Here is a 21,303-nt window from a genome sequence, read left to right as displayed (position 1 = left end):
AGGGGGTAGACATTGACAACCTTGACATAGCACTTATAGTCCTTTACTAAGCAAAGAAAACCCAACACACCAACATCCCTACACTGCCACGAATTCTCAAACACCACAGAATTTCGGTATGACCATGTAACCCAGATTTTTAGATAATTCTTAGATTTTTAGTCCACAAATTCAAATATTAAACCTAGATAACTTAGATAACTCTAGATTTCTAGTCCAAAAATTCAAATTTTAAAACTAATAATTCGTAAATCCGTAATACATGATCAATTTCAAGTCGAGTCAATTTTACCCGGTCTCTCAGAGCAACTCCAACAGTGTAAAATTAGGACTAGCTTGCAATTTATGAAACTAATAAATAATTAGCTTACCCGTTGGGATTGCACTATGAAATTAGCTGGGCAAAGCTATTCGCTTAGCAAATTGTGCCAAACAGAACAAACAACAAAAAGTTGCATCGTGTATCTCACGCTAACAAGAAATAATGGTGCGTGAATGTCAGACGCCAAATGGCTTTTCTCAAGTTGCATTTATATATATATTCCCTCCGTTTTTAAATACTTGCTACATTTCTCCATGCGCGGAGTTTTAGGAGAAATTGGATAAAGTAATTAAATATGAAGGTAGTGGGGTTGGTGGAAGAATAAAAAATTGTACGGAGTAAAAAGAAAAAGTAGTTGAGAGAATTAGAGGAGAGAGAACATAAATTAATAAAATATGATTAATGGTGGGTCCATTAGGTGAGAGAAACTAATTAAATAGTGTAAAAACTTTCTAAATAAGGAAATAGAGCAAGTATATTTAAAAACGGCCGAAAAAGGAAAGTGGAGCAAGTATATATATATATATATATATATATATATATATATATATATATATATATTAATTACATTTTTACAATTAAAATTGAATATATATATATATATTTTTTATTGGAAATTAAAAACTTTCTAAATAAGAAAATAGAGCAAGTATTTAAAAACGGAGGGAGTATATATATATATATATATATATATATATATATATATATATATATATATATATATATATATATATATATATATATATATATATATATATATATATATATATATATATATATATATATATATATACTAGTTTTATCCCCGTGCAAATGCACGGATTTATAATAATAAGACTTGAAAATAAAAATAAATAAATAAATGAATAAAATTCAATTAAAATGGAGTTAGTTTAAATGAAATGGCTTATATGTAACATTTTTTATTTTTGAATTTGAATTCATATCATGTCTATCCTTAAAATTCTCTTGTTAGATACATTATTTAAAATATTTTATAAATTATTGTAAGTTTTTTTTCATTAAATTTTTTTTATCATGTTATTTTTTAAGGGAAAAAAAGAAATTTAAAAAAAAAAAGCTAAAAAATATTTGGGCGGGAAAATTTTTGTTGTGAATGTGACATGTGTATTTAAGGGATAACTCTGGTGATTACTTTAGTATATAGTATAGATATATATATATATATAAATTACATTTTTACAATTAAAATTGAATATATATATATATATATATTTATTGGAAATTAGCTTAACCCTTACAATTGGTCTTGTATGGACCCGATCTACAATAAATTATTGTAGACTCAAAATTTGACACTTTCAAATAATATAATCACATTCTGGATGATATAATCACTTTTTTAGATGATATAATTATCTTTTTGTGAGTCATATTTTGAATTATATAATCTCATATTAAACTATTTAATGAGATTATATAATTATCTTTAGGATGATAAAATTTAAAAATCATATTTTAAAATGATGTAATTTACTATTTGATACTTTTTATAACGATATGATGTAATTCACTTTTTGAGTTATACATTTACATAACAGGTTCAAAATGATATAATCACCTTTGTAGTAATATAATCACATTCGTATGGTATACAAGAAGGTTGGGTCTACAATAAGTTATTGTAGACAAGATCTATTCTAGTCTTTGCCTTATGGGATAAATTAATAAGAAGGTAAATTAGCTTTGCAATCCTCCGTGACATGACAGCTTGCCATTGGAATTGCTCCCAACTTGCCATTGGAATTCCTCCGAGTTAAAACTATGCAAAACTGGATTTGAATTTAGGAAGACTGACTAATACGGAGTACAAGAAAGTGAGAAACTATCTCGAAAGTCGAAACCCAATAAAAAAAGTTCACTGATCACACGTCCTGACTGCATAAAATTCGAATTTCCTCCATTTTCTTTGTCTTTCCACCTTCATTTACACCTGTATTTTTCCCCCCAAAATCCTCCCTCTCTCTCCTCCATCTTCTCTTCTCAATTTTTCCTCTAAACCCTAACAATTTCAAAGTAAGTTGTTCATCCAATTTAAATTGCAATGTCTACTGTATAATATTTGTGTTTGAATGTGGTATTATGCATATTTTAGCTAAATTGATAATCGAACTCTGATTATGCTTTACCAGTTTAAATCGAAACTTTGTTATTGTTATTCAATTATTCATTGTTTCTTTACTTTTTTTTTTCAATGCTAGTTATTTTGAATTTACTTACGTTAATTATTTTATTATTAATTTTATTTAATTTTTTCGTAGGGCAGCTCAATTTTTTTTTTCAAATGATAAGTTACTGGATAAACCTAAGAATTATTATTAAATTGTGTGATGTTTTTAGGATTATGAGGAATTTGTTAGAAAAATAAGGTGGTTTTGAACATTGCTCTATTATTGAATGTTAATGTGAAATTATATTTGTTATGACTACTGTGTAAAATTTTGTGAATGTCGGATCATATATGTTTTAGGGGAACTGCTCTCTTCTTTCAATTATTTGTTGAAACTCGGAATTCGAAACCTTGTGTTATAATGGTCATTTTTGTATTGTAATTCATATATCTTTGCTGAATGCCATTTATTATGTTCATTTTGACTTTCTTACATGTGTTCATTTAATGTCTTTGATAATGTGGAGTAATAAAGTTTGCTTGGGGGTGATAAATTTCTCAGCTAATTTTAAATCATATGTACTGATGGAGGACAAACCTAATGGAATGGAAGATGATAATGAGAAAGTGGACGAGGATGTGGACGAGAAAGTGAACGAGGATGTAGATGAGAAAGTGGACGAGGATGTAGATGAGGATGCCGGGGTTTATGAGGAATCTTCTTCGGAGGAATTCAGTGAGGAGGATGGTGAAGTGGCATTGGAAGGAAGTGGATCACAACCTGAGGTTACCCTAACTTCACTATAAAGATTTGATGAGATGCTGACTATATTTATTATCTCTCATTTTAGTATCGATGATCTTTTGCAGGGCCCTCTGACAGAAGCCGAGATACAAGATTTGATTGATGAATTACTTGAAGTAGAGAGTAAGGTATCAACTGTATCGATAATGCTAGTGTCCTCAGAGATTTGATTTAACTACTGGCCACCTTAATCGTATATCCTATGATTTTGTGATTCCCATTATTAGGCAGCAGAGGCACAAGAAGCGCTTGAAGAAGAGTCTTTGTTGAATGTTGAGAAGGATGTTAGAGAAGAGTTGGCTGTAAATCTAAAAGGCAAAGATGTCAGTAACTTGCTGTTGTCTTAAAGGTTTTATTACCTATCTTTCACTCGTTAAATGTCTTCTTATAGTCCTTTTTTGATATGGTAGTTAGACAAGGCTGTGGCAGAGGAAATGGCAGCATTAAGAGAACAGTGGGAGGAAACGCTTGACGAGCTTGAGACAGAGAGTGCTCACTTACTGGTTTGCACCTATCTTCTTTGCAAGTAAACTAATAGTCTGCGCACATTTAAATTTTTTAAGCTTTAATTGTCTAAGTTATTAATAGATGCTGTAGTTAATTTTGCAAAATTATGGGATTGATTTTTTGATGAATTTGTTGCTACATAAAAGATTTTGAATAATCATTGACTTACTGTATACTTGGCTACTTGCATAACCATATCTAATTTTTAATTTTTTATTTTTTTATAATGATGTAGTATTTCATTGTAATACAAGCAACGTAACGTAATTTACTTATACTCCCCATGAACCACGACCCAAATTGTGTTAAGGTCGTGTAACTCGTTTTATGGTCATGTAACTCGTGTTACATGGTACACTTTTAGATTAATTTGTCAAAATAGGAAGTGAATTGTGCTCTTGTGCCCACCCGTGTACCAAAGCGTACCACAACTTAGGTAACACTAGGCAAAGAAAATTTGTTTGCTAGTGACCTGTTTAATGTTATTATTATAGCTTTGTGTTAATGATTATTACCTTAAAAATATCGGTTAAGGTTTCATGATGTCAATAATTTACAAAAGGAAAACATGCTTTCCTCTCTATTCTGTAGATTTGAAATGATGCTGTTGCATTTTGTATTCACCAGACTGCTTTTCGTCATTGGTTTTTTCTATAGGAGCAACTGGATGGTGCTGATATTGATCTACCAAGATTCTATAAATGGATTGAGAGCAATGCTCCAAATTGTTGTCGTACTGAAGCTTGGAAGAAAAGGACTCATTGGGTTGGAACTGAGGTTGGCAGTGATGCTGTAGAATCCATTAAGGATGCTGAAAAGCATCTTCAAACCCTTAGGCCCGTAAAGAGGTATATGCATGTCTATGTCATTCTGAATTCTTACATATCAAGGATGACAATTTTTTCTTGGTAAGTAGCTGATCTATTAATGAATCTCAGTCGACATGGTAAAACTCTGGAGGAGGGTGCTAGTGGATTTCTTGCCAAAAAAATGTGTGCTAATAGTGTTGGTGAGAGTTCGACTGAAAACCCTGGAGTGGAATGGAGCTCTTTTAACAAATTATGCTCAAAAGAACCATCCAAGGAGGATACGGCCTTTGGTAGCAAGCAGTGGGCTTCAGTATACTTTGCAAGTACTCCTCAGCAAGCTGTAGCTATGGGGCTTACATTTTCTGGGGTGGATGAGGTATTTTTTTTTCTACGAATCCCTCATTTCTTATCAACTATAGATTGCTCTACAACTTCAATTATTCAGAATAATATATCTAATGGACTGTTCCATCAATTCCTAATGTTTCAAATCACTTATCTTCCAATTTTCTTTTGTTTTCTCACCTATTCGCTATCTAGACTTGAATACCAGTTATTGAATGATTTTTCTTTCCTTAACTCAACATAAATAGGCCATCTATTAGAGCTCTAAGTTTTTGGTGACCTCTTTTTTGTGTTGCATTGTTGATGGCCTGATTGCAATAATTGACATCTCTTATGGAATATAAGGCGAGTATAATATTTTTTTTTTTGACATGTATTGAACTGTTAGGCTCTCGAGGAGTGAAAATATGTTCATTAAAAAATTAAATGAAAAGAATTCACTGTATATTGGTTGGGGAAAGGGAAGATTAAGTCCCTTTCCTTGGTGAACTTCTATGATTGATGGTTATTGGCTTGAAAAGAGCCTGTATTTCATCTGTATTTTCTTTGCTTGGCATTCTACCAGCTTCTGATATATCTGGCTCTGTTAGGTTGAGGAAATTGATGACATTGATGATGATCCAAATGATCCATTTGAAGCTGATGCCGTAGCAAATGAAAAGGAGCTGTATCTCTCACAGGAGCAAAGGAAAAACTACAAAAAGGTTGGCTCAGCTTTTTATATTGCTGTATTTTGCAGCCGATTTAATTATTAGCATACCATATGTCATATAATCTTACAGAGGAAGGTCCATATTGTTCGCTTTGCTTAAGTTTTGCTGTGCGTAATTACTTAGACTAGTATGGTTATGAAATGTAAGAAGGATATTTTAATCTAATGATGTTTGTGCTTGTGTAAAAAAAATGAAGTTATCATTAGTTCAAGTGTGCAAGCAGAGAAACCAAATTATATTTATTTTGTTTGAAATGATCACAATGGTTTTTACTACAAGGATGTTTTAGGGGGATGACAAGGACTGAAAAGAATCAAGAAACGGCAAATTGAGTAGTGTAATAGTGTTAGTAAAATAAATACGAAGAATATTAAGCAAATACTGTAATTTAGGGATATATGGTGTATTATTTTTGATGTTATGGTATTACCTGTGGTTGGCAGATCAAAGAGGAAGATGATTTGAGTTATGATCAAAAGCATCAGCTTCATTTGAAGCAAAGGAGAAACAGAAAAAGGAAACAGGTGAAGTTGGCTTGCTTCCTTTTTAGAAGTTTGAATACCAGTTTTGTGGTTTGTGTCTGTAAATTGTGTAGGAAAGCTTCACTCTTTTTTTTTTTTTTTTTTTTTTTTTTTTTTTTTTTTTGAGGTAAATGTCTGTCTTACTTTTGAATTGTTGAGTAAACTGTGGCCTTTTCTGCTAGTCTACTTTTAGTGAGTAAATTGTAGATTATGCTGTTTGTGTGTTATTATGAATTTATTAGTATCCATATTCTTCTAAAAAAACTATTATCATGGTTCATCAGCTATTAGATTCTTTGATGTGACCTGTGGTCTTAATATTTGATTGATAGCTCTTCCTGATGGGTATATTCCGGCAACCCTGGTATAGCTGCTTGCTTTCGTTCCAATAGTGGAGTTTCAAACTTAACCTGCATTTGGGAGCCTGTAGTGCTTGTCTAATACTGTTTTGTCTAGCTGATTTTATTTTTTTAATTTCTTTTTGTAGAACTCCAGCCTTGCTGAAGGCTTATTGAGTGATAATGAGGAGGTCATCTGCCAAGATCGGAAAGCTGCAAAGCTCGATAATTGTGGACTTTCGGCAGATGCTGTAGAGGAAGAAAAAACTTCTATCAGTGATTCTCCTGAGCTTTCAATGGCTAAGTCAGTCGAACCTTCTTGTGGCTCCAAGCGTTCATGTGATGATGAGGCTCTAGACCATGAAGCTAAGAGAAGTCGGACTGGTGTTCTGGAGAGTGATAATGAAGCTCAATTTATTGGTTGCCGTGAGGCATTAGAAGATCCCGTTGCTCAAGAAATTGCTGATGAGTTTGGAAAAGTTTGCTGCACTGCCTGTGGTAATGTTACAAAGGAGATCCATGAACATCCTCTTCTGAAAGTAATTGTCTGTGGGAATTGCAAATCTGTCATTGAGGCGAAAACGAAGGTAGGTCCTAGATCTGAATTGCTTTCTTTTTCTTCTTCTTTTTTATTCTTTTTTCGTATGGGAATCCAAGCTGGGCCAGTTGAGTATTTTTTAAAGTTTATTTCATGTATGTGGCCTTATATACGGGTTCATGTGTCCACAGTCCATTATAAAACTTTTTCCGAACCTTTTTTTGTATCAATGGCTTTTTAAAGACTTTAGATGATAGGTGTTCCTGTTGTCTAGGCAAGAGTCAAGAGTCAAAGGTGTGCCTAGGTAAAGTGAGGTGCACATCTTCATAATTAAAATTATAGTCATTCATTCATTCAATTATATAAAGTTACATTCAAAATTGTTGTATACTCTGTATGTGACTAAGTACTATTGAACTTGTGCACTAACACACCATGACATCATATTTTACAAAAACCGCAATAAGATTTATGGTTTAATCTTATGAGAGGTAACATTGCTTAACTTAGAACCCAGGGGCTTGTCTGAGGCAGTGAGGCATCTTTAAGCTTTAGGCCACCTCATCTGGGCCATTGTAGAGCCATGTGGGCAAGCTGTCTGGCCTGTCTCTGCTCCTTAAGCCTGCAGCGTGTACTTTTATGTGTTGTTCTAAATTTAAGGAGAAATGCCTGCCTATTATTTAGCTTTCTTAATGAATTTAGTCTTAAAACTTAATCACTGCCCTTCACAGTTTCTTATTCTCTTAATTCCTCAGATATTTTTAGCCCTTTTTTCTTTTTGGTGGATGAAGGATACGGGAGGCTCTTTCTAACGCTTGATAGCTCTTTATATTGGTAGGATCTCCAGTGCTCAGAGCGCTATTGTGTATGGTGTGGAAGAAGTAATGACTTACTGAGCTGTACATCATGTAAACTTTTATTTTGTTTATCATGTATAAAGAGGAATATCAGAGTAGAATGCTTTCCAGAAGGTACATGGAAATGCTGTTCCTGTTCTCCAGAGCTCCTGCAGCAATTAACTTTGGAACTTGAGAAAGCTGTTGGCTCAAAAGAATCAACAGGTTCTAGTTCTGATAGTGATACAGATAATTCAGATGATGAGATTGACGACTCTATCAGGTATTCAGAGCTGTTACTCTGTTAGTGAGTTTTTGAACATATTTTGACAACCGGAAATTTACGTAATTTCATTGGTTCGTTTAATTAGCTTCTGTTCTCCGTAGCTTATTTAAATAAGTTTTAGCAAATAATTTTTTTTTTTTTTTAAAAAATATAGTAAGTTTTTAATTAAAAAAATTAATTCAGCAAAAATGAGTTAAAGTCAGTACAAAAATGAGCTGCAAAATTAAGTTATTTTCAGTAAATAGAAGGCGAGGACAACAGTGCCTTAATCTTCTTGTTGAATGCAAAATGAGTCTTTGTACTAGTTAATCATCTGTCCCAGCAACTACCAAAATTTTACTCTCAGCATATCAAAATAGTTTAGTTTTTGTGAAGCTTAATAAACTTTTTAGGTTTTGAAACTACTAAAGAATGTCTAATGTTGTGTACACATGGGTTCACGTCTTGGTTAATATGGGAGGGGAATTAACGAGTACATGCATATCAGGTTTAGGTGTTTTGAACTATCGGTACATCATTTTTAAGGTGCATCACATACTTTTTTGTTAAGTTGGCAATACTAAATTCCGAATCAAGTAAAAAAGATTATATGCCTATTTTGCAAAAATTACTAGTTATGATTTATGTAGTTTAAAAATATGCACTTTGAGGTTTAAGCAGAGGAATATTCTTCTTGTACTGCTGGGACACTATAGTGGCTTTGGTGCTGCAGAAGCAACATCTTGCAGGTGTTAATGTGTTGCGGCCATCACAATGAATTAACGATTCGAAAAAGATCCACTTAATGATCGTGGTTCAAGTGTTTTAATAAAAATTCCGCAGAATATAATAAATATGCTTTTACAACCTGATCATATTATATTTAGAATGTAATTACTTAAATATTATAGTGATCATCATATGACTATAATTTATCTTATACGTGGATCCAACTGTATAATTATGCTTCAGGGTTTTAACAATGGTTTATAATGGCTAATATGGTATTTTAGCGGATGTTGTGGACTATTAATAATTATAAAACTCATAAAGAGATTTATTTAACGAAATGTCAAGTTCATATGCTGCTGCAGAACAACCCTTCTGTAATGGAAGTATGGAACAATGCTGTTTCAGAACAACCCCTTGTGTCAAGTTCTATGGTGTTTCAGCATTTTTGTTTTCTATTCTAATAAATTTTTTACCTGGCAATCTCAATGCTGTTTTTGTTAATTGTTATTTTAAATGTTGTCTTTAATAAAGTTTTGTACTTTTATACCACTCAGCAAAAACAAGTCTGGGAAAAAGAAAATTCGAAGGATATTGGATGATACTGAGCTAGGAGAGGAGACAAAGAGAAAAATTGCTATGGAAAAGGTACTATTGGCATTGAATATGCACTTTGCATTCTATGTATAATTACTCGTATATGTTGAATAGATAAAAATCTGATTGTGGGAACTTAATTTGGTGCTACATTCTTTTTTATATGTGCCGGATGATTACAGGAACGTCAGGAACGGCTCAATTCTCTCAAAGCACAGTTCTCAGCCAGGCCCATGATGATGAATACTTCTACCTGTAATGATTTACCTGAAGGTGCTAGCTCTGAAGTTCTTGGTGATCCCTCAACTGGTTTTATAGTGAATGTTGTGAGGGAGGAAGGTGAGGGCGCTGTCAGGATTCCTCCAAGCATTTCTGCCAAGTTAAAAACACACCAGGTATATACTTTATGTGTAGTTTTTTTTTTAATTTTTTTTTAAATTTTTTTTTTTTTAAATTATTGCCAAATTTTTATATTCCTAGTTGCTATTTTTTTGTTAGTCCTGCTCGTATAACTCCATTTTTGATATACCTTGTGCTGCATTAAAAAGAACTTTTGATAAGTGTTGCTATGAAGGCTAAATAAAAAATTGTAGGGAGTACCCATAGGGTTTGGTAGATACTGTCATTTGGTATCTCTACTTCGTATTGAAATGCATACAAGGTTGTTTAATGTATTTTTGGGCCGCTATCGTCACAGAAGTGGAGGTTTGTGCCTTTGTGTTGTGCCGTGGAGGAACGCTTGTCTTGAGGTTTGTGCCTTTGTGTTTTGCCATGGAGAAATGTTTACTAATTCCTATCACACTGTATCACATAAAAGTTTATGCACTGATGAGTGTTTAAACTAATGTTGGATGGAGGGAGGCTCCTATAAAAGCTCCAGTTTCAGTGTCTGAGACAGGTGTTGTTCCAATATGGGGAATAAGACCACTTGTCTGTAGAGGCTTTCTAGGTGCTCTTTTACATCCAAACTTGAGAGTAGAGAAAACAAAGGGCAGATGCCCCAAACTTGGGATTTATCTGTCGAGTTTTCCTTCATCAAATTAGTTTTTGGGTTGTAAGAAAATTGAGTTATCTAATTTGAGGTGCTTCTCGATTCTGATTAGGCTTACAGTTCGGTCGGTTTTGCAAGTTATAGTGTTAAGTGATGTGAGGGCTAGGGAGCTTAATTTGAGCTTGTCTGTAATAAAGCTTTAAAAATTTAGATTGCATTACTTTGTAACTTCTCTCCTTCCTACTTATCTACATGTTATTTTTTCGAAGAATTGCGCTCATTGATCTCTGTTAGCTTGTTCTTTTCCATGTCACTGCTTATAGCATTGAAAGCTAGTCACAGTGTTGCCATTCTGAAACTTAGTTTTTTAATTGCATTATGCTTCTGTAGCATTAATATAAAGCTATTGTTGCAGGTTGCAGGGATTCGTTTTATGTGGGAAAACATCATTCAGTCTATCAGAAATGTGAAAGCTGGGGATAAAGGTCTTGGTTGCATCTTAGCTCATACCATGGGTCTTGGTAAAACGTTTCAGGTAGATTCCTTTTCTCAATTTTACTTCAATTCTTGAGGTGTTCTAGCTTGTAGTTTACTCATCACTTTTTTTTGGGCATTTATTCCTTTTCAAGTGCCTCAATGTTGGTTAATCAATGCCCAATTTAGTGAGTAATTGGCATAACCTGTCTCCATGCTGGTTTGGTCGCTTATTCTTGGACTTTCCTGTTCTCTCAGGTTATAGCCTTCTTATACACTGCTATGCGAAGTGTTGATTTAGGTCTAAAAACAGCATTGGTTGTCACACCAGTGAATGTGCTGCACAATTGGCGGCAGGAGTTTAAAAAGTGGGAGCCTGAAGAATTCAAGCCTCTTCGTGTTTACATGCTGGAAGATAAATCAAGGTTTTTCATTTACTAACTTTCAGTTGCAGTTGGAGTGTTATTTATATTTTTAATCTGCTGTTTATTATTTGCTAGCTGGAAGGTAATCTTAATTTCACCCAAAATGAGTAGTTTTTGACTGTGCACCTTTAATAATTTAAGTCAGTAATACTCCCTTTATTCTTATATATATATAAAAAAAAAGTACTCCCTTTGTATCAATTCACTTGCACCATTTCCCGTTTTGGAATTTCCCAGATTACTTGCTCCATTGTCTTTATCGATAATTTCATCTTTTAAATTGGATACCAAACTAACCCACCCACTTTCCTTACTACTTTTTCCTCTTTATAAAGCTTTATTAATAACCAATACGCAAGTAAATTGAAAATTTTCTTATTTTTTTTTTATTTTTTGTTTCTAACATAGTAACTTAAATTTGTAGCCAACAAGAATGTTTCATCATCAATTTTTTTTAGACTTTTATGGGAATAGACTTGTAATATTATAGAGATGCTGATACGAAGTGAATCACTTGAACATGTTATCAGCTGTGGATTTCATGCATTGCTTTGACAATAAGTGGGGGATCATAAAGATTGTCATGATTTCATGGATATATGGAGCTAAAAATGAGATTAAGAAAGTGGTTTGGCAAATGCTAGTAGCGAGTGATAAAAGCAAATAGAGGAAGAGGATCCATGTAGATGATCATAGGATTCTTGGTTCGTTTTATAGCAGCCCAAAATTTGTGCCTTTTTAAATAAATAAAAACTCACCTTTAGTTAAGATAACCACTCTTAACTAGGTGTTTATTTTCTTGAGGTAGTTGAGAGTAAGTGATTAATTTCCTTTGTGTGGATAAATTTCTACATTTGGAATTGGAAAGGTACACAAAAGAATGTGTGGATGCCTCTTTGAGTGTTACTATTGTAATAGTATTGATTTAGGTGTTTACTTTCGATGGCCACACTTTGATGATGGGCATAAGCTTAATCATTCTCTTTGTATTCCCTACTGATATTTTTGTACAAAATGGGAGAAGTGATAGCGTTTTTTTCTCGCTGTACTTGCATTTGGTGACATTTCTCCAATAAATCCTTTCCTCTGATCCCCACCATCATGACTTTTTAAAATTTTGTCCTTGATTTGCTTGTACTCATTTATGAGTTTCAAGCTACTTATGGCTTTTTATTTTTTATTTTTATATTAGAGGGAAGCCTCTGATGGTTATGAGTTCTTAATTCTTTTTAATTTAATTTCCTAAACTTAATTTTTAGAAGAAATCCTTAGGGTATGATTATTAATTTTTCTGATATAATCCTGCATGAGATACATAGAAGATATCCTAGCTTATGGTTATTGTCTATTTTGTGGCATCAAAAACTATTATGTTAATCAACTTTTCAAAGGTTTCGATTGGACACACTGGCGAGGAAAGAGGGATGTTGGAAGATTTTAAGAGAAAGTATAGTGACATAACGACTAATAGTAAGCTAGGCTCACGGTAAAGAATGATTCTCTAATCTCAAATACCTTCGAGAAAATGAATGTTGCTGTAATGAAGGGTGGTTTTCTAAATCAAAGAGTGGTTCACTTATTTTTGAAAAGGCTGGAAGTTCAAGGGTTTTACACATATAACCAACCCCATCCATATGGAAATAAGGGATTTGGTTATGTTGCTGTTTAAAGTACATATAATTGTAGAATTAGGAATTCATTACAATAGCAGAATGAAATCATAATAAATCAGCCAAGAAGAAATTTTAAATGCTTGTTCTGTCTTGAAAAGTTGTTAGATTTTCTCAGTGGCTTACGGTTAAGGGATACAACAAAATTTTACTTAGAGACAACATGATTTACTAAGATATCTTTTGTAGAAGTTTGTCCATTCCTTCAACCTTTCTGTTACAGCCAATATTGTACAGTTTACTGTTCTTTTTTGGAAAGAGGGACTTATATTAAGCAAATATATCAAAAACATTACTATATTTCATAGGCTGAGAAACTACAATGTCTTTAATTGAATAGTGGTGCTACATCATTTGCTTTGTTTAAAAGGTGAAGAAAAAGATGTTGTATTGCATCCATCTTTATTTATGTATATTCTATCTTAGGCCCTGTTAACTTCACCTTAAAAAAAAAGATATTCTGTATAAATAATTTCATTTCAGTTAATCAGTAAAAATATTTTCAGTTGAGCAAAAATGATTTCATTTGAGTATAAATAATTTCATTTTAGTAAAAATAAGTTCGATTCACTAAAAACAATTTCAGTTCAGTTAAAATAATTTAAGTTTAGCAAAAATAAGGTGAAGTGAACATGGCCTTAGTCAATTGAATTTCAAATGGAGGTTTTAATTGAACAATATTCTCTGTGATCATTTTGGTAACATAGTACACCCTTTCCCTTCTCTCCAAGCTCTTGCTGGGTGCCTGCCTCATTTGATGTAATGATGGTATCGTAGCACCATATGGTGAGGGTAACTAGAAAGTTATGGATGATTTACTTATGCCATTCTATCTTGAAACTTTGGCTAACATTTATGTTGAAAAAAAGCTGTGCTGTTTAGTAGTTTCGGCACAAAACCTGCTGGAAGTGAGCTCATTTTTCTGAACCTGTGTTTAGTTTGCTTTTATGAAATGTTTATGGGCTGCATCAAAGTTCGACGACTCTAAAGCTTTATATGACTGGAACAAGTCATAACCCCCAATACCCGCTTCCCTATAGCAAAAGGGGGAAAAAAAAAGAACAGTGGTTGAATAAAGTTATGCTGATTAACTAGTGGGAGTATGGGACACACTGCATTGTTCTTACTGCTTAAGAGATAAAAACTGACCTTGGTTCAATATTGATTATTTTATGCTCACTATGTCTTTTAATTATACAAGTTCTGATATGTGCAATGGTCAGGGAGCAACAAAGAGCTGAGTTACTAATGAAGTGGAGAAGAAAGGGTGGGGTATTCTTGATTGGCTATTCGTCATTTAGAAACCTATCCCTTGGAAAGAACATGAAAGATCGTCAGTCAGCCAAAGAAATATGCCACGCACTTCAGGTCACTGCCCCTTTTTCATTATCTCTTTCTGCAATGAGGGTTTTTTGTTTTTTTGTTGCTAGTATAAAAATTTGATATTTATGCTAACATTGTAATATCATATGATGTGACATTTTTTTTTCAACTAATAAGAGTATGCTCGCTATTGTTAAATTTAATCAGGTTTTAAACCTCTGGTGTCATCATTTGTGGCTCTATTAAGGCTAGGTATTCTTTGTAAGGTGTACAACAAAACAATGCAATCTAATTTTAAGGCGAATTACTCATGCTTTACCTTATTTACGTGGCAGTTGGTTGACAAAATAATTTGTCTCTCCTTAACATCATGCACTAATCAGTTATTATGAATTTATGGTGTTCTTCTGCGTTAATTTTATTTTAATGTTTTGAGTTCTACATAAACATCGTTCCTAGTTTTGTTATATCCTCTTGTTTGAAAATTTTCAATCATCTTTCTATTGATGCTGTTATGTGTTGGTTACTTTCCTGTTTTTCCCTTAATTATCTGACTGATTAAATACTTGCTATTTATGGAAATGTAGTTAGAACATGTAGAAACTCATCTAGCCTGTGACAATTTTCTCTTTCTGTCATGCAATATTATTTTGGGCTACTTGTGGCGATATTTACATCAACCATTGTGTCAAAACATGAAATTGAAAATTATTGGCAGGTATATAACATGTAAGACCTTTATCCTTAACATATGGTCTGATCTGATTTGGAGTGTCCTGATGCCTTCATAGATTTGTTATGACCCTGTGCTTCCTGGTATAGTCTATGATAGTGACAATTAGCCGAAGCAATTATGGACAGTTGGAGACTGGTTATCTGCCATTTATTGCATCACATAAATATATTTTTCTCATGACTTCTCTTTGTCACTGTAATTCACCTTTCCTTTGTCCATTTCAGGTAGGGCCTGACATACTTGTTTGTGATGAAGCTCATATCATCAAGAACACCAAGGCTGAAATCACTCAAGCTTTAAAGCTAGTTAAATGCCAGAGAAGGATTGCTTTGACAGGGTCCCCTCTTCAGAATAATCTTATGGAATATTACTGTGTCAGTGTTCTAGCTTGTACTAATATTCTGTCTGGATGCCTTAGTATCTTTGAAGTAATGGTATATATCTTGTGACAGATGGTTGATTTTGTGAGAGAAGGATTTCTTGGAAGCATGCATGAATTTCGCAATCGGTGGGTCTCTGCTGTTCTTGTTTGTTCTTTTTAAATGTTTTTTCATGGTTCTTGCTGACTTACATTGCCTATACAGGTTTCAGAATCCTATAGAGTATGGTCAACATGCAAATTCTACTGCTGAAGATGTGAGAATCATGAATCAGAGGTCACACATACTATATGAACAACTAAAAGGGTTTGTCCAAAGAATGGACATGAGTGTGGTGAAAAAGGACTTGCCTCCTAAGACTGTGTTTGTTGTAGCTGTGAAGGCTTCTTCACTGCAGAAAAAATTATACAAAAGGTTTCTTGATGTTCATGGATTAACTGGTAACAAGGCTTCTTCTGAAGGAATAAGGAAGAATTTTTTTGCTGCTTACCAAACCTTAGCCCAGGTACACTATTACTTTTTCAACAAAATAAAACAGCCAACTATTGAGTAAAGGTGTTATTACTAAATGATTCCTCATTGTTGGACAAAGAAGAGGACTAAAAAATTTTCTCAGAGGAGGCAACATGGACAGCTAACATTTAAAATTTTAGAATTTAGCCACTTTTCCTGCTGAATAATTTTTTCTCCAATTAGCAATTTGCATTAGTATAAGAATTTTTATAAGTAGTGTACATAAGAGTGTTGTTAGTGTTCTTTGCTCCCGCTCCCCTTAAGAGAAAGATTAATTGCTGTCCTGAAATAATGTGCACGTGCTGAATGTTTTCAAAACGTGACCAACTTGAAGGTATTATATAACTGTGGAATATTTACTTGTGCTAGTGGGCTGGAATATTTATCTTTATGCTTGTGCTCTTAAATTCTCATAACTGCCTTAAAATTGATAGATATGCAATCATCCCTGCATTCTGCAAATGATGAAAGACAGAAGGTATGCAAAACGAGAAGACAATCCAGATGATAGCTCTAGTGATGAAAATATGGATGCCAATTTGGTGATTGGAGGTACTTATCTGATACTTTAATTTTTTAAACATTGTCTCATGTATGGCGACCTTCCTTGTAACTCTCAACTGTCTAGCCATTTCTGCAAAGATATGATCATAATATGTGTTGGTGATGCCCTCTCAACTTTGGATTTAAATAGCTGAATAGCAAACGTAGTTGTGTTGTGTATGGCACATGGTTGTTTATACTTCATAGTTCCTTGTTGGATTGTGAATTGTCTTTAAAAAGTTTTTTTATCCTTATCAAAGTGCACTCGTCAGTCGTCACCTGTTAGGCTGTTAATAGCAGAGATTTTCCCTTGACTAGCTTGCAGAAATATGTTATTCATTTCTCATTCAATGTTTCACAAAAGGTGAACAATTAATTTTATGGGGATTGTCTCCATCCAAATAAATTTAGCTGGTAGATGAGATTGCAGAAGAAGATATTTACACTTGCCCAGATTTATAGGACATTAGAAATGTTTATAGCAGACAATCTGGGAAGGGTCAGTGCAGTTGTCATGCGCCAAATTATAATTAGAGATGTTAGATTCTCATGGTTATTAGATGCATTTATTATTTATCAAAACTCTGGACTTTTAAATCTTACCAAGAAGCAAGTAAAGGTGTAAAGCATTGTCTTTGTTAGCAAGCTATGGCCAATATACTGCTCATAGATTTATGTATTGAAGCTGATTATATTAGATTCTAGCATTGTGGAGGTGTTCCTTTAGCAAAGAACTGCAAGCTGAACGCACTGTTTCCTTTATGGGTGAAGCACTTTGGTTTATTTATTGGTTTTGCTATAAACAGCCAAAATTGTGACTTCTCCTTAATAGAAGCTCCATTATTGGCAATGTGTTATCTATATCCTCTCTTCATCACGTGCTTTGTCTTTCTATCTCTCTCTATTTCTTTTCTATTCCTTAGGGTCTGTTCACATTTACTGAACTGAGCTGAACTGAACTGAACTGATTGGAGCTGAACTGAATATTTTATGAGAGAGGGAAATTAGGAGCTGAACTAAACTGAACTGAACTGATTAGAGCTGAACTGAACTGAATTGAACTGAAATTAAGTAAATGTGAACATGCCCTTAATATCTGTGACACCAAGTGTGTATCGGTAATCAGTATATAGAGAACAGGGGAAGTAATTGTTTGTGAATTTATGACAAATTCTCACTTTTGATAAAATAAATAAATAAATAAATCACTGTTATTATAGAAAATTAATCATAGTTATAATCTCTCTGTGATTAGACTCATCTGTTTACAATATGATTTATGGAGCCTGCTTCCATAAATATATATATACAGAGAGTAATTGGATTTGGTAAGCATGTCAAAGAATAATCAATTTACAACATTCTGCCAAATTAAGCATGGGCCACTTTTAAATTTATTGCTTCTCTGGAAACCCTATTGCATTACATGTAATCTCTGGCCAGTTATGTTGTTGGACTTCATATTTTCATAACCATTCCTATGCTCGTTAGTAAAAATAAATATGCAGGCTGAATCATTTTATAATTCTTTTGACAGTTTGCTGACATTTTTTCCCTTTATCTGGTATACTTGAACTTCTTGACAGAAAAAGGAAAGACAAAAGCTGATAAAGGCTTCCTTCATGAGGTAAGTATTGCTCTTCTGAGTCACCTTTTTTCTTGTAACTTGTTTGGTTCTGTATGGTGATGGGAAGGGAATGGGAAAAGACAAAGGATTACATAAAGGAAAGGGTTGGTCTTTCTGTTTTTTGCTTTACTTAGTAGAGTCACAGAGGAATTTTTTGCTTGGCTAATTAACAAATGATGACGCTTTTTTTTTGTGTCCAAATTCCACCAAGGTGTCTAAATGTTGTTTTTTCTTTCCTCCAGAAAATAATACGAAGTGTAACTTAAGGTGAATAAACAATGGATTAATAAGCCAAAGAACACGTTCGTTTGAGAAAGGGGGGGGGGGTCCACTTAATTTTATTTAGATATCTATTTTAAGTCTTTTTCTTTCTTTGCAGGGTTGGTGGAACAATATTCTTAATCAGTATAATTACCAAGAGATTGACTATAGTGGCAAAATGGTTTTGTTGCTGGATATTCTGACCATGTGCACCGAAATTGGTGATAAAGCATTAGTTTTTAGCCAGAGTATAGCAACTCTGGATCTGATCGAATCCTATTTATCAAAATTGCCCCGGCTGGGTAAGAAGGGGAAACATTGGAAACGAGGAAAGGACTGGTATAGGTGTGTATCTACTAAAAGAATTTTCCCTAATTTTGTATAGGTGATTTTATGTTACAATTCCAACTAATTATGTTTAAAAATGAGTTAATTGCTTATGGCTCAGCATTTCTTTGGAATAGTTCACTGTTGCACTTTATTTTCCATTCAGGAAATGTTCTGCTAAAATCTCAGACCCTATGTTGTGGGTCGTGAGTGATGCTTTTGAAAGTGTTTGGCTGATGTTTTTATGTATAATTTATATCTATCTGACCTGTAAGATGGCCCTTACGGAATCATGCCAAACTTGTCCCTTCTGCCCAAAAGAGCATGCTTTCCAATGACTATCTTCTTTCGCCTCCTTTTTGTGTGGGTGTGCTTTTGCACTTGCTTTCATATGTTTCTTGTGTCTGTCTTAGTTGCCATGTTGAGTTAGCATTTCAGTGGTATTTCTGATGTCCTGTATGCGCCAGGATTGATGGGAAGACAGAAGGTTCTGAAAGACAGAAGCTTGTTGATGCATTTAACAATCCTCAGAATGGAAGAGTGAAATGTACTCTTATATCAACAAGAGCTGGAGCTTTGGGGATCAATCTTTTTGCTGCCAATCGCGTAATCATTATCGATGGTTCCTGGAATCCAACACATGATCTCCAGGCTATATACCGTGCATGGAGGTGATGTTATTTTTATTGCTGCTTCTGACTGATTAATTTCTCTGAAGACTCCTTATCTTATGCTCCGCTCTCCTCCAAACACTCGCAGATATGGCCAGAAAAAGCCTGTATATGCTTATCGGTTGGTGGCACATGGGACTTTGGAAGAAAAGATCTACAAACGCCAGGTATTACTTAAAGATTTTAGCTTCAAGAGATTTCTTGCCTCTCTTTTATGAGTTAGTCTCCTAAAGAGTGCAAGTTTTGCAGGTGAAAAAGGAGGGTCTTGCTGCAAGGGTGGTTGATAGACAACAAGTCTTGAGGAGCATGTCTAAAGAAGAGATTTCAGATCTCTTTGACTTTGGTGATGATGAGAACCTTGATGTGCTACCTGATTTGGAAGTGAATAATGAGCGTATGAACTACAGAAAGGCTGAGGATTCGTTGAAACTGAATTCATCTGCATGTCCCAGCAGCTGCTCTTCTGATAAGCTAATGGAAAGGCTACTTGATCGGCATCGCCTAAGGTATTCCTCAACACAACTATTCTTCTAATATATAAGGGAAGTTAGTGTATTTTTTAAAAATAACTTTTGTGATTTATAATTATGATACTACATAGTCATGCGGGATCTTGTTTGAATTGTATCAAACTATCAACGCATATTACCATAATATCAAATTTTTATATTTTTCACTTATTGATGATTAATGATATTAATCTTTGAAATTTTGTGTTGGCAAACATAGTCAAAGAAACGTGTCAACTAAAAAGAGCGAAACTTAGTTCATAACCGCTTAAAGTCTACAGTCTACACTGTCTAGATCTGATTAGCTCTCTCCTTGTGCATCATGTATGGATTGAATTCATCTCCAGCCCTCTCCTATTTGTTAAGTCTATTGCATGCTAATTCGCTTTCTTTGTTCAGATGGATAATGAATTTCCATGAGCATGAGACGCTGCTGCAGGAAAATGAAGAGGAAAAGCTTACAAAAGAAGAACAAGATTTAGCGTGGGAAGTATTCAGAAGAAGTATGGAGTGGCGGGGAGTGCAAAGAGCTCCAGTTGACATCGAGTGGCAGGAAGTGAGTAGAGTTCCAGCTGACGTGTCAACATTTGAGCAAAATCAGAGCACCCTCAACACATCATGTAGTTCACAGAAGAAAACCTACGATTCCAACCCTTTGGCTAATATTCCTACAAAGTACAGTATGCAGGTACGGAAATGCACCAATATTTCCCATTTGTATACTCTGAGGTTCCAAGGAACAAAAGTGGGTTGCAGTACTGTTTGTGGGGAATGTGGCCAGCATATAAGTTGGGAAAACCTCAATAGGGATAGCAAGTGAAAAGGTGAGTGGTCAAGGATCTCGTTAGGGCGATAGCCCATTTTGCATATGCTTGATCCTTGTTAGTACTTTTAATTTTTTTGTATAGTATCTTGCTAGCTATGCCCCTTTAGATGCCATGATGATTCTTTCCCTATACTACACTTTTGACATTGGTAGGCAGACGTAGGCCTCTAACCCCTGATCCTGCTCCGAATTAGGATCAAATAGTTACAACTTACAATGTACAGCAAACAGCCAATTTTTGGGATCACAGTATTCATGATATAAAATCATCATTTTGTTCAAGCTTGAAATTTGTGATTTGTTTTTTAGAATTTCAGTTCATTCTAGGTCATTAGTGGGGTATGGTGATGAAAATTGTTATATACTACGGAGTACGTATTTGGTAAACAGCCATTTATAAGCATAAGATCAATATTATCATATTATGAGACGTTTCTTCTAGGAATTGTTATGCACACGAGTCAGTGCCAACTCTGTAAGCACTAGATTATTTTCTAAAGTTCTACTAGTATAATGCTTCATGCCTTAACATAATAACCGTCAAACATGTGAATTGTGATACATCTAAGAA

At 34.0% G+C, this 21,303-nt stretch overlaps 1 protein-coding gene across 2 annotated transcripts; it reads left to right on the top strand.

The window, feature by feature from the left end:
- Positions 1 to 2,152: 2,152 nt before the first annotated feature.
- Positions 2,153 to 21,065, top strand: LOC145628747 (protein CHROMATIN REMODELING 20-like). 2 transcript variants are annotated; one of them, XM_081681133.1, is made up of 26 exons: positions 2,153 to 2,359; positions 3,016 to 3,239; positions 3,324 to 3,386; positions 3,486 to 3,581; positions 3,669 to 3,761; positions 4,423 to 4,613; positions 4,704 to 4,950; positions 5,510 to 5,623; positions 6,076 to 6,156; positions 6,641 to 7,078; positions 7,868 to 8,148; positions 9,417 to 9,507; positions 9,639 to 9,851; positions 10,863 to 10,982; positions 11,180 to 11,346; positions 14,240 to 14,384; positions 15,300 to 15,449; positions 15,528 to 15,583; positions 15,660 to 15,960; positions 16,403 to 16,520; positions 18,098 to 18,138; positions 18,518 to 18,744; positions 19,194 to 19,397; positions 19,486 to 19,564; positions 19,647 to 19,903; positions 20,306 to 21,065. In XM_081681133.1, exons 2-26 carry the CDS (start codon positions 3,039 to 3,041, stop codon positions 20,724 to 20,726), a joined length of 4,395 nt encoding a protein of 1,464 aa, XP_081537259.1. In that variant the 5' UTR covers positions 2,153 to 2,359; positions 3,016 to 3,038; the 3' UTR covers positions 20,727 to 21,065. The 2 variants fall into 2 exon arrangements, with proteins under 2 accessions (XP_081537259.1, XP_081537260.1); XM_081681134.1 differs by lacking the exons at positions 2,153 to 2,359; positions 3,016 to 3,239 and having other exon boundaries at positions 3,342 to 3,386; positions 3,673 to 3,761.
- Positions 21,066 to 21,303: the final 238 nt, after the last annotated feature.

Source organism: Chenopodium album, chromosome 4 (assembly GCF_948465745.1).
Source record: "Chenopodium album chromosome 4, dcCheAlbu1.1, whole genome shotgun sequence".
Classification (NCBI taxonomy): domain Eukaryota; kingdom Viridiplantae; phylum Streptophyta; class Magnoliopsida; order Caryophyllales; family Amaranthaceae; genus Chenopodium; species Chenopodium album.
This window is presented reverse-complemented; position numbering and strand designations above follow the sequence as displayed.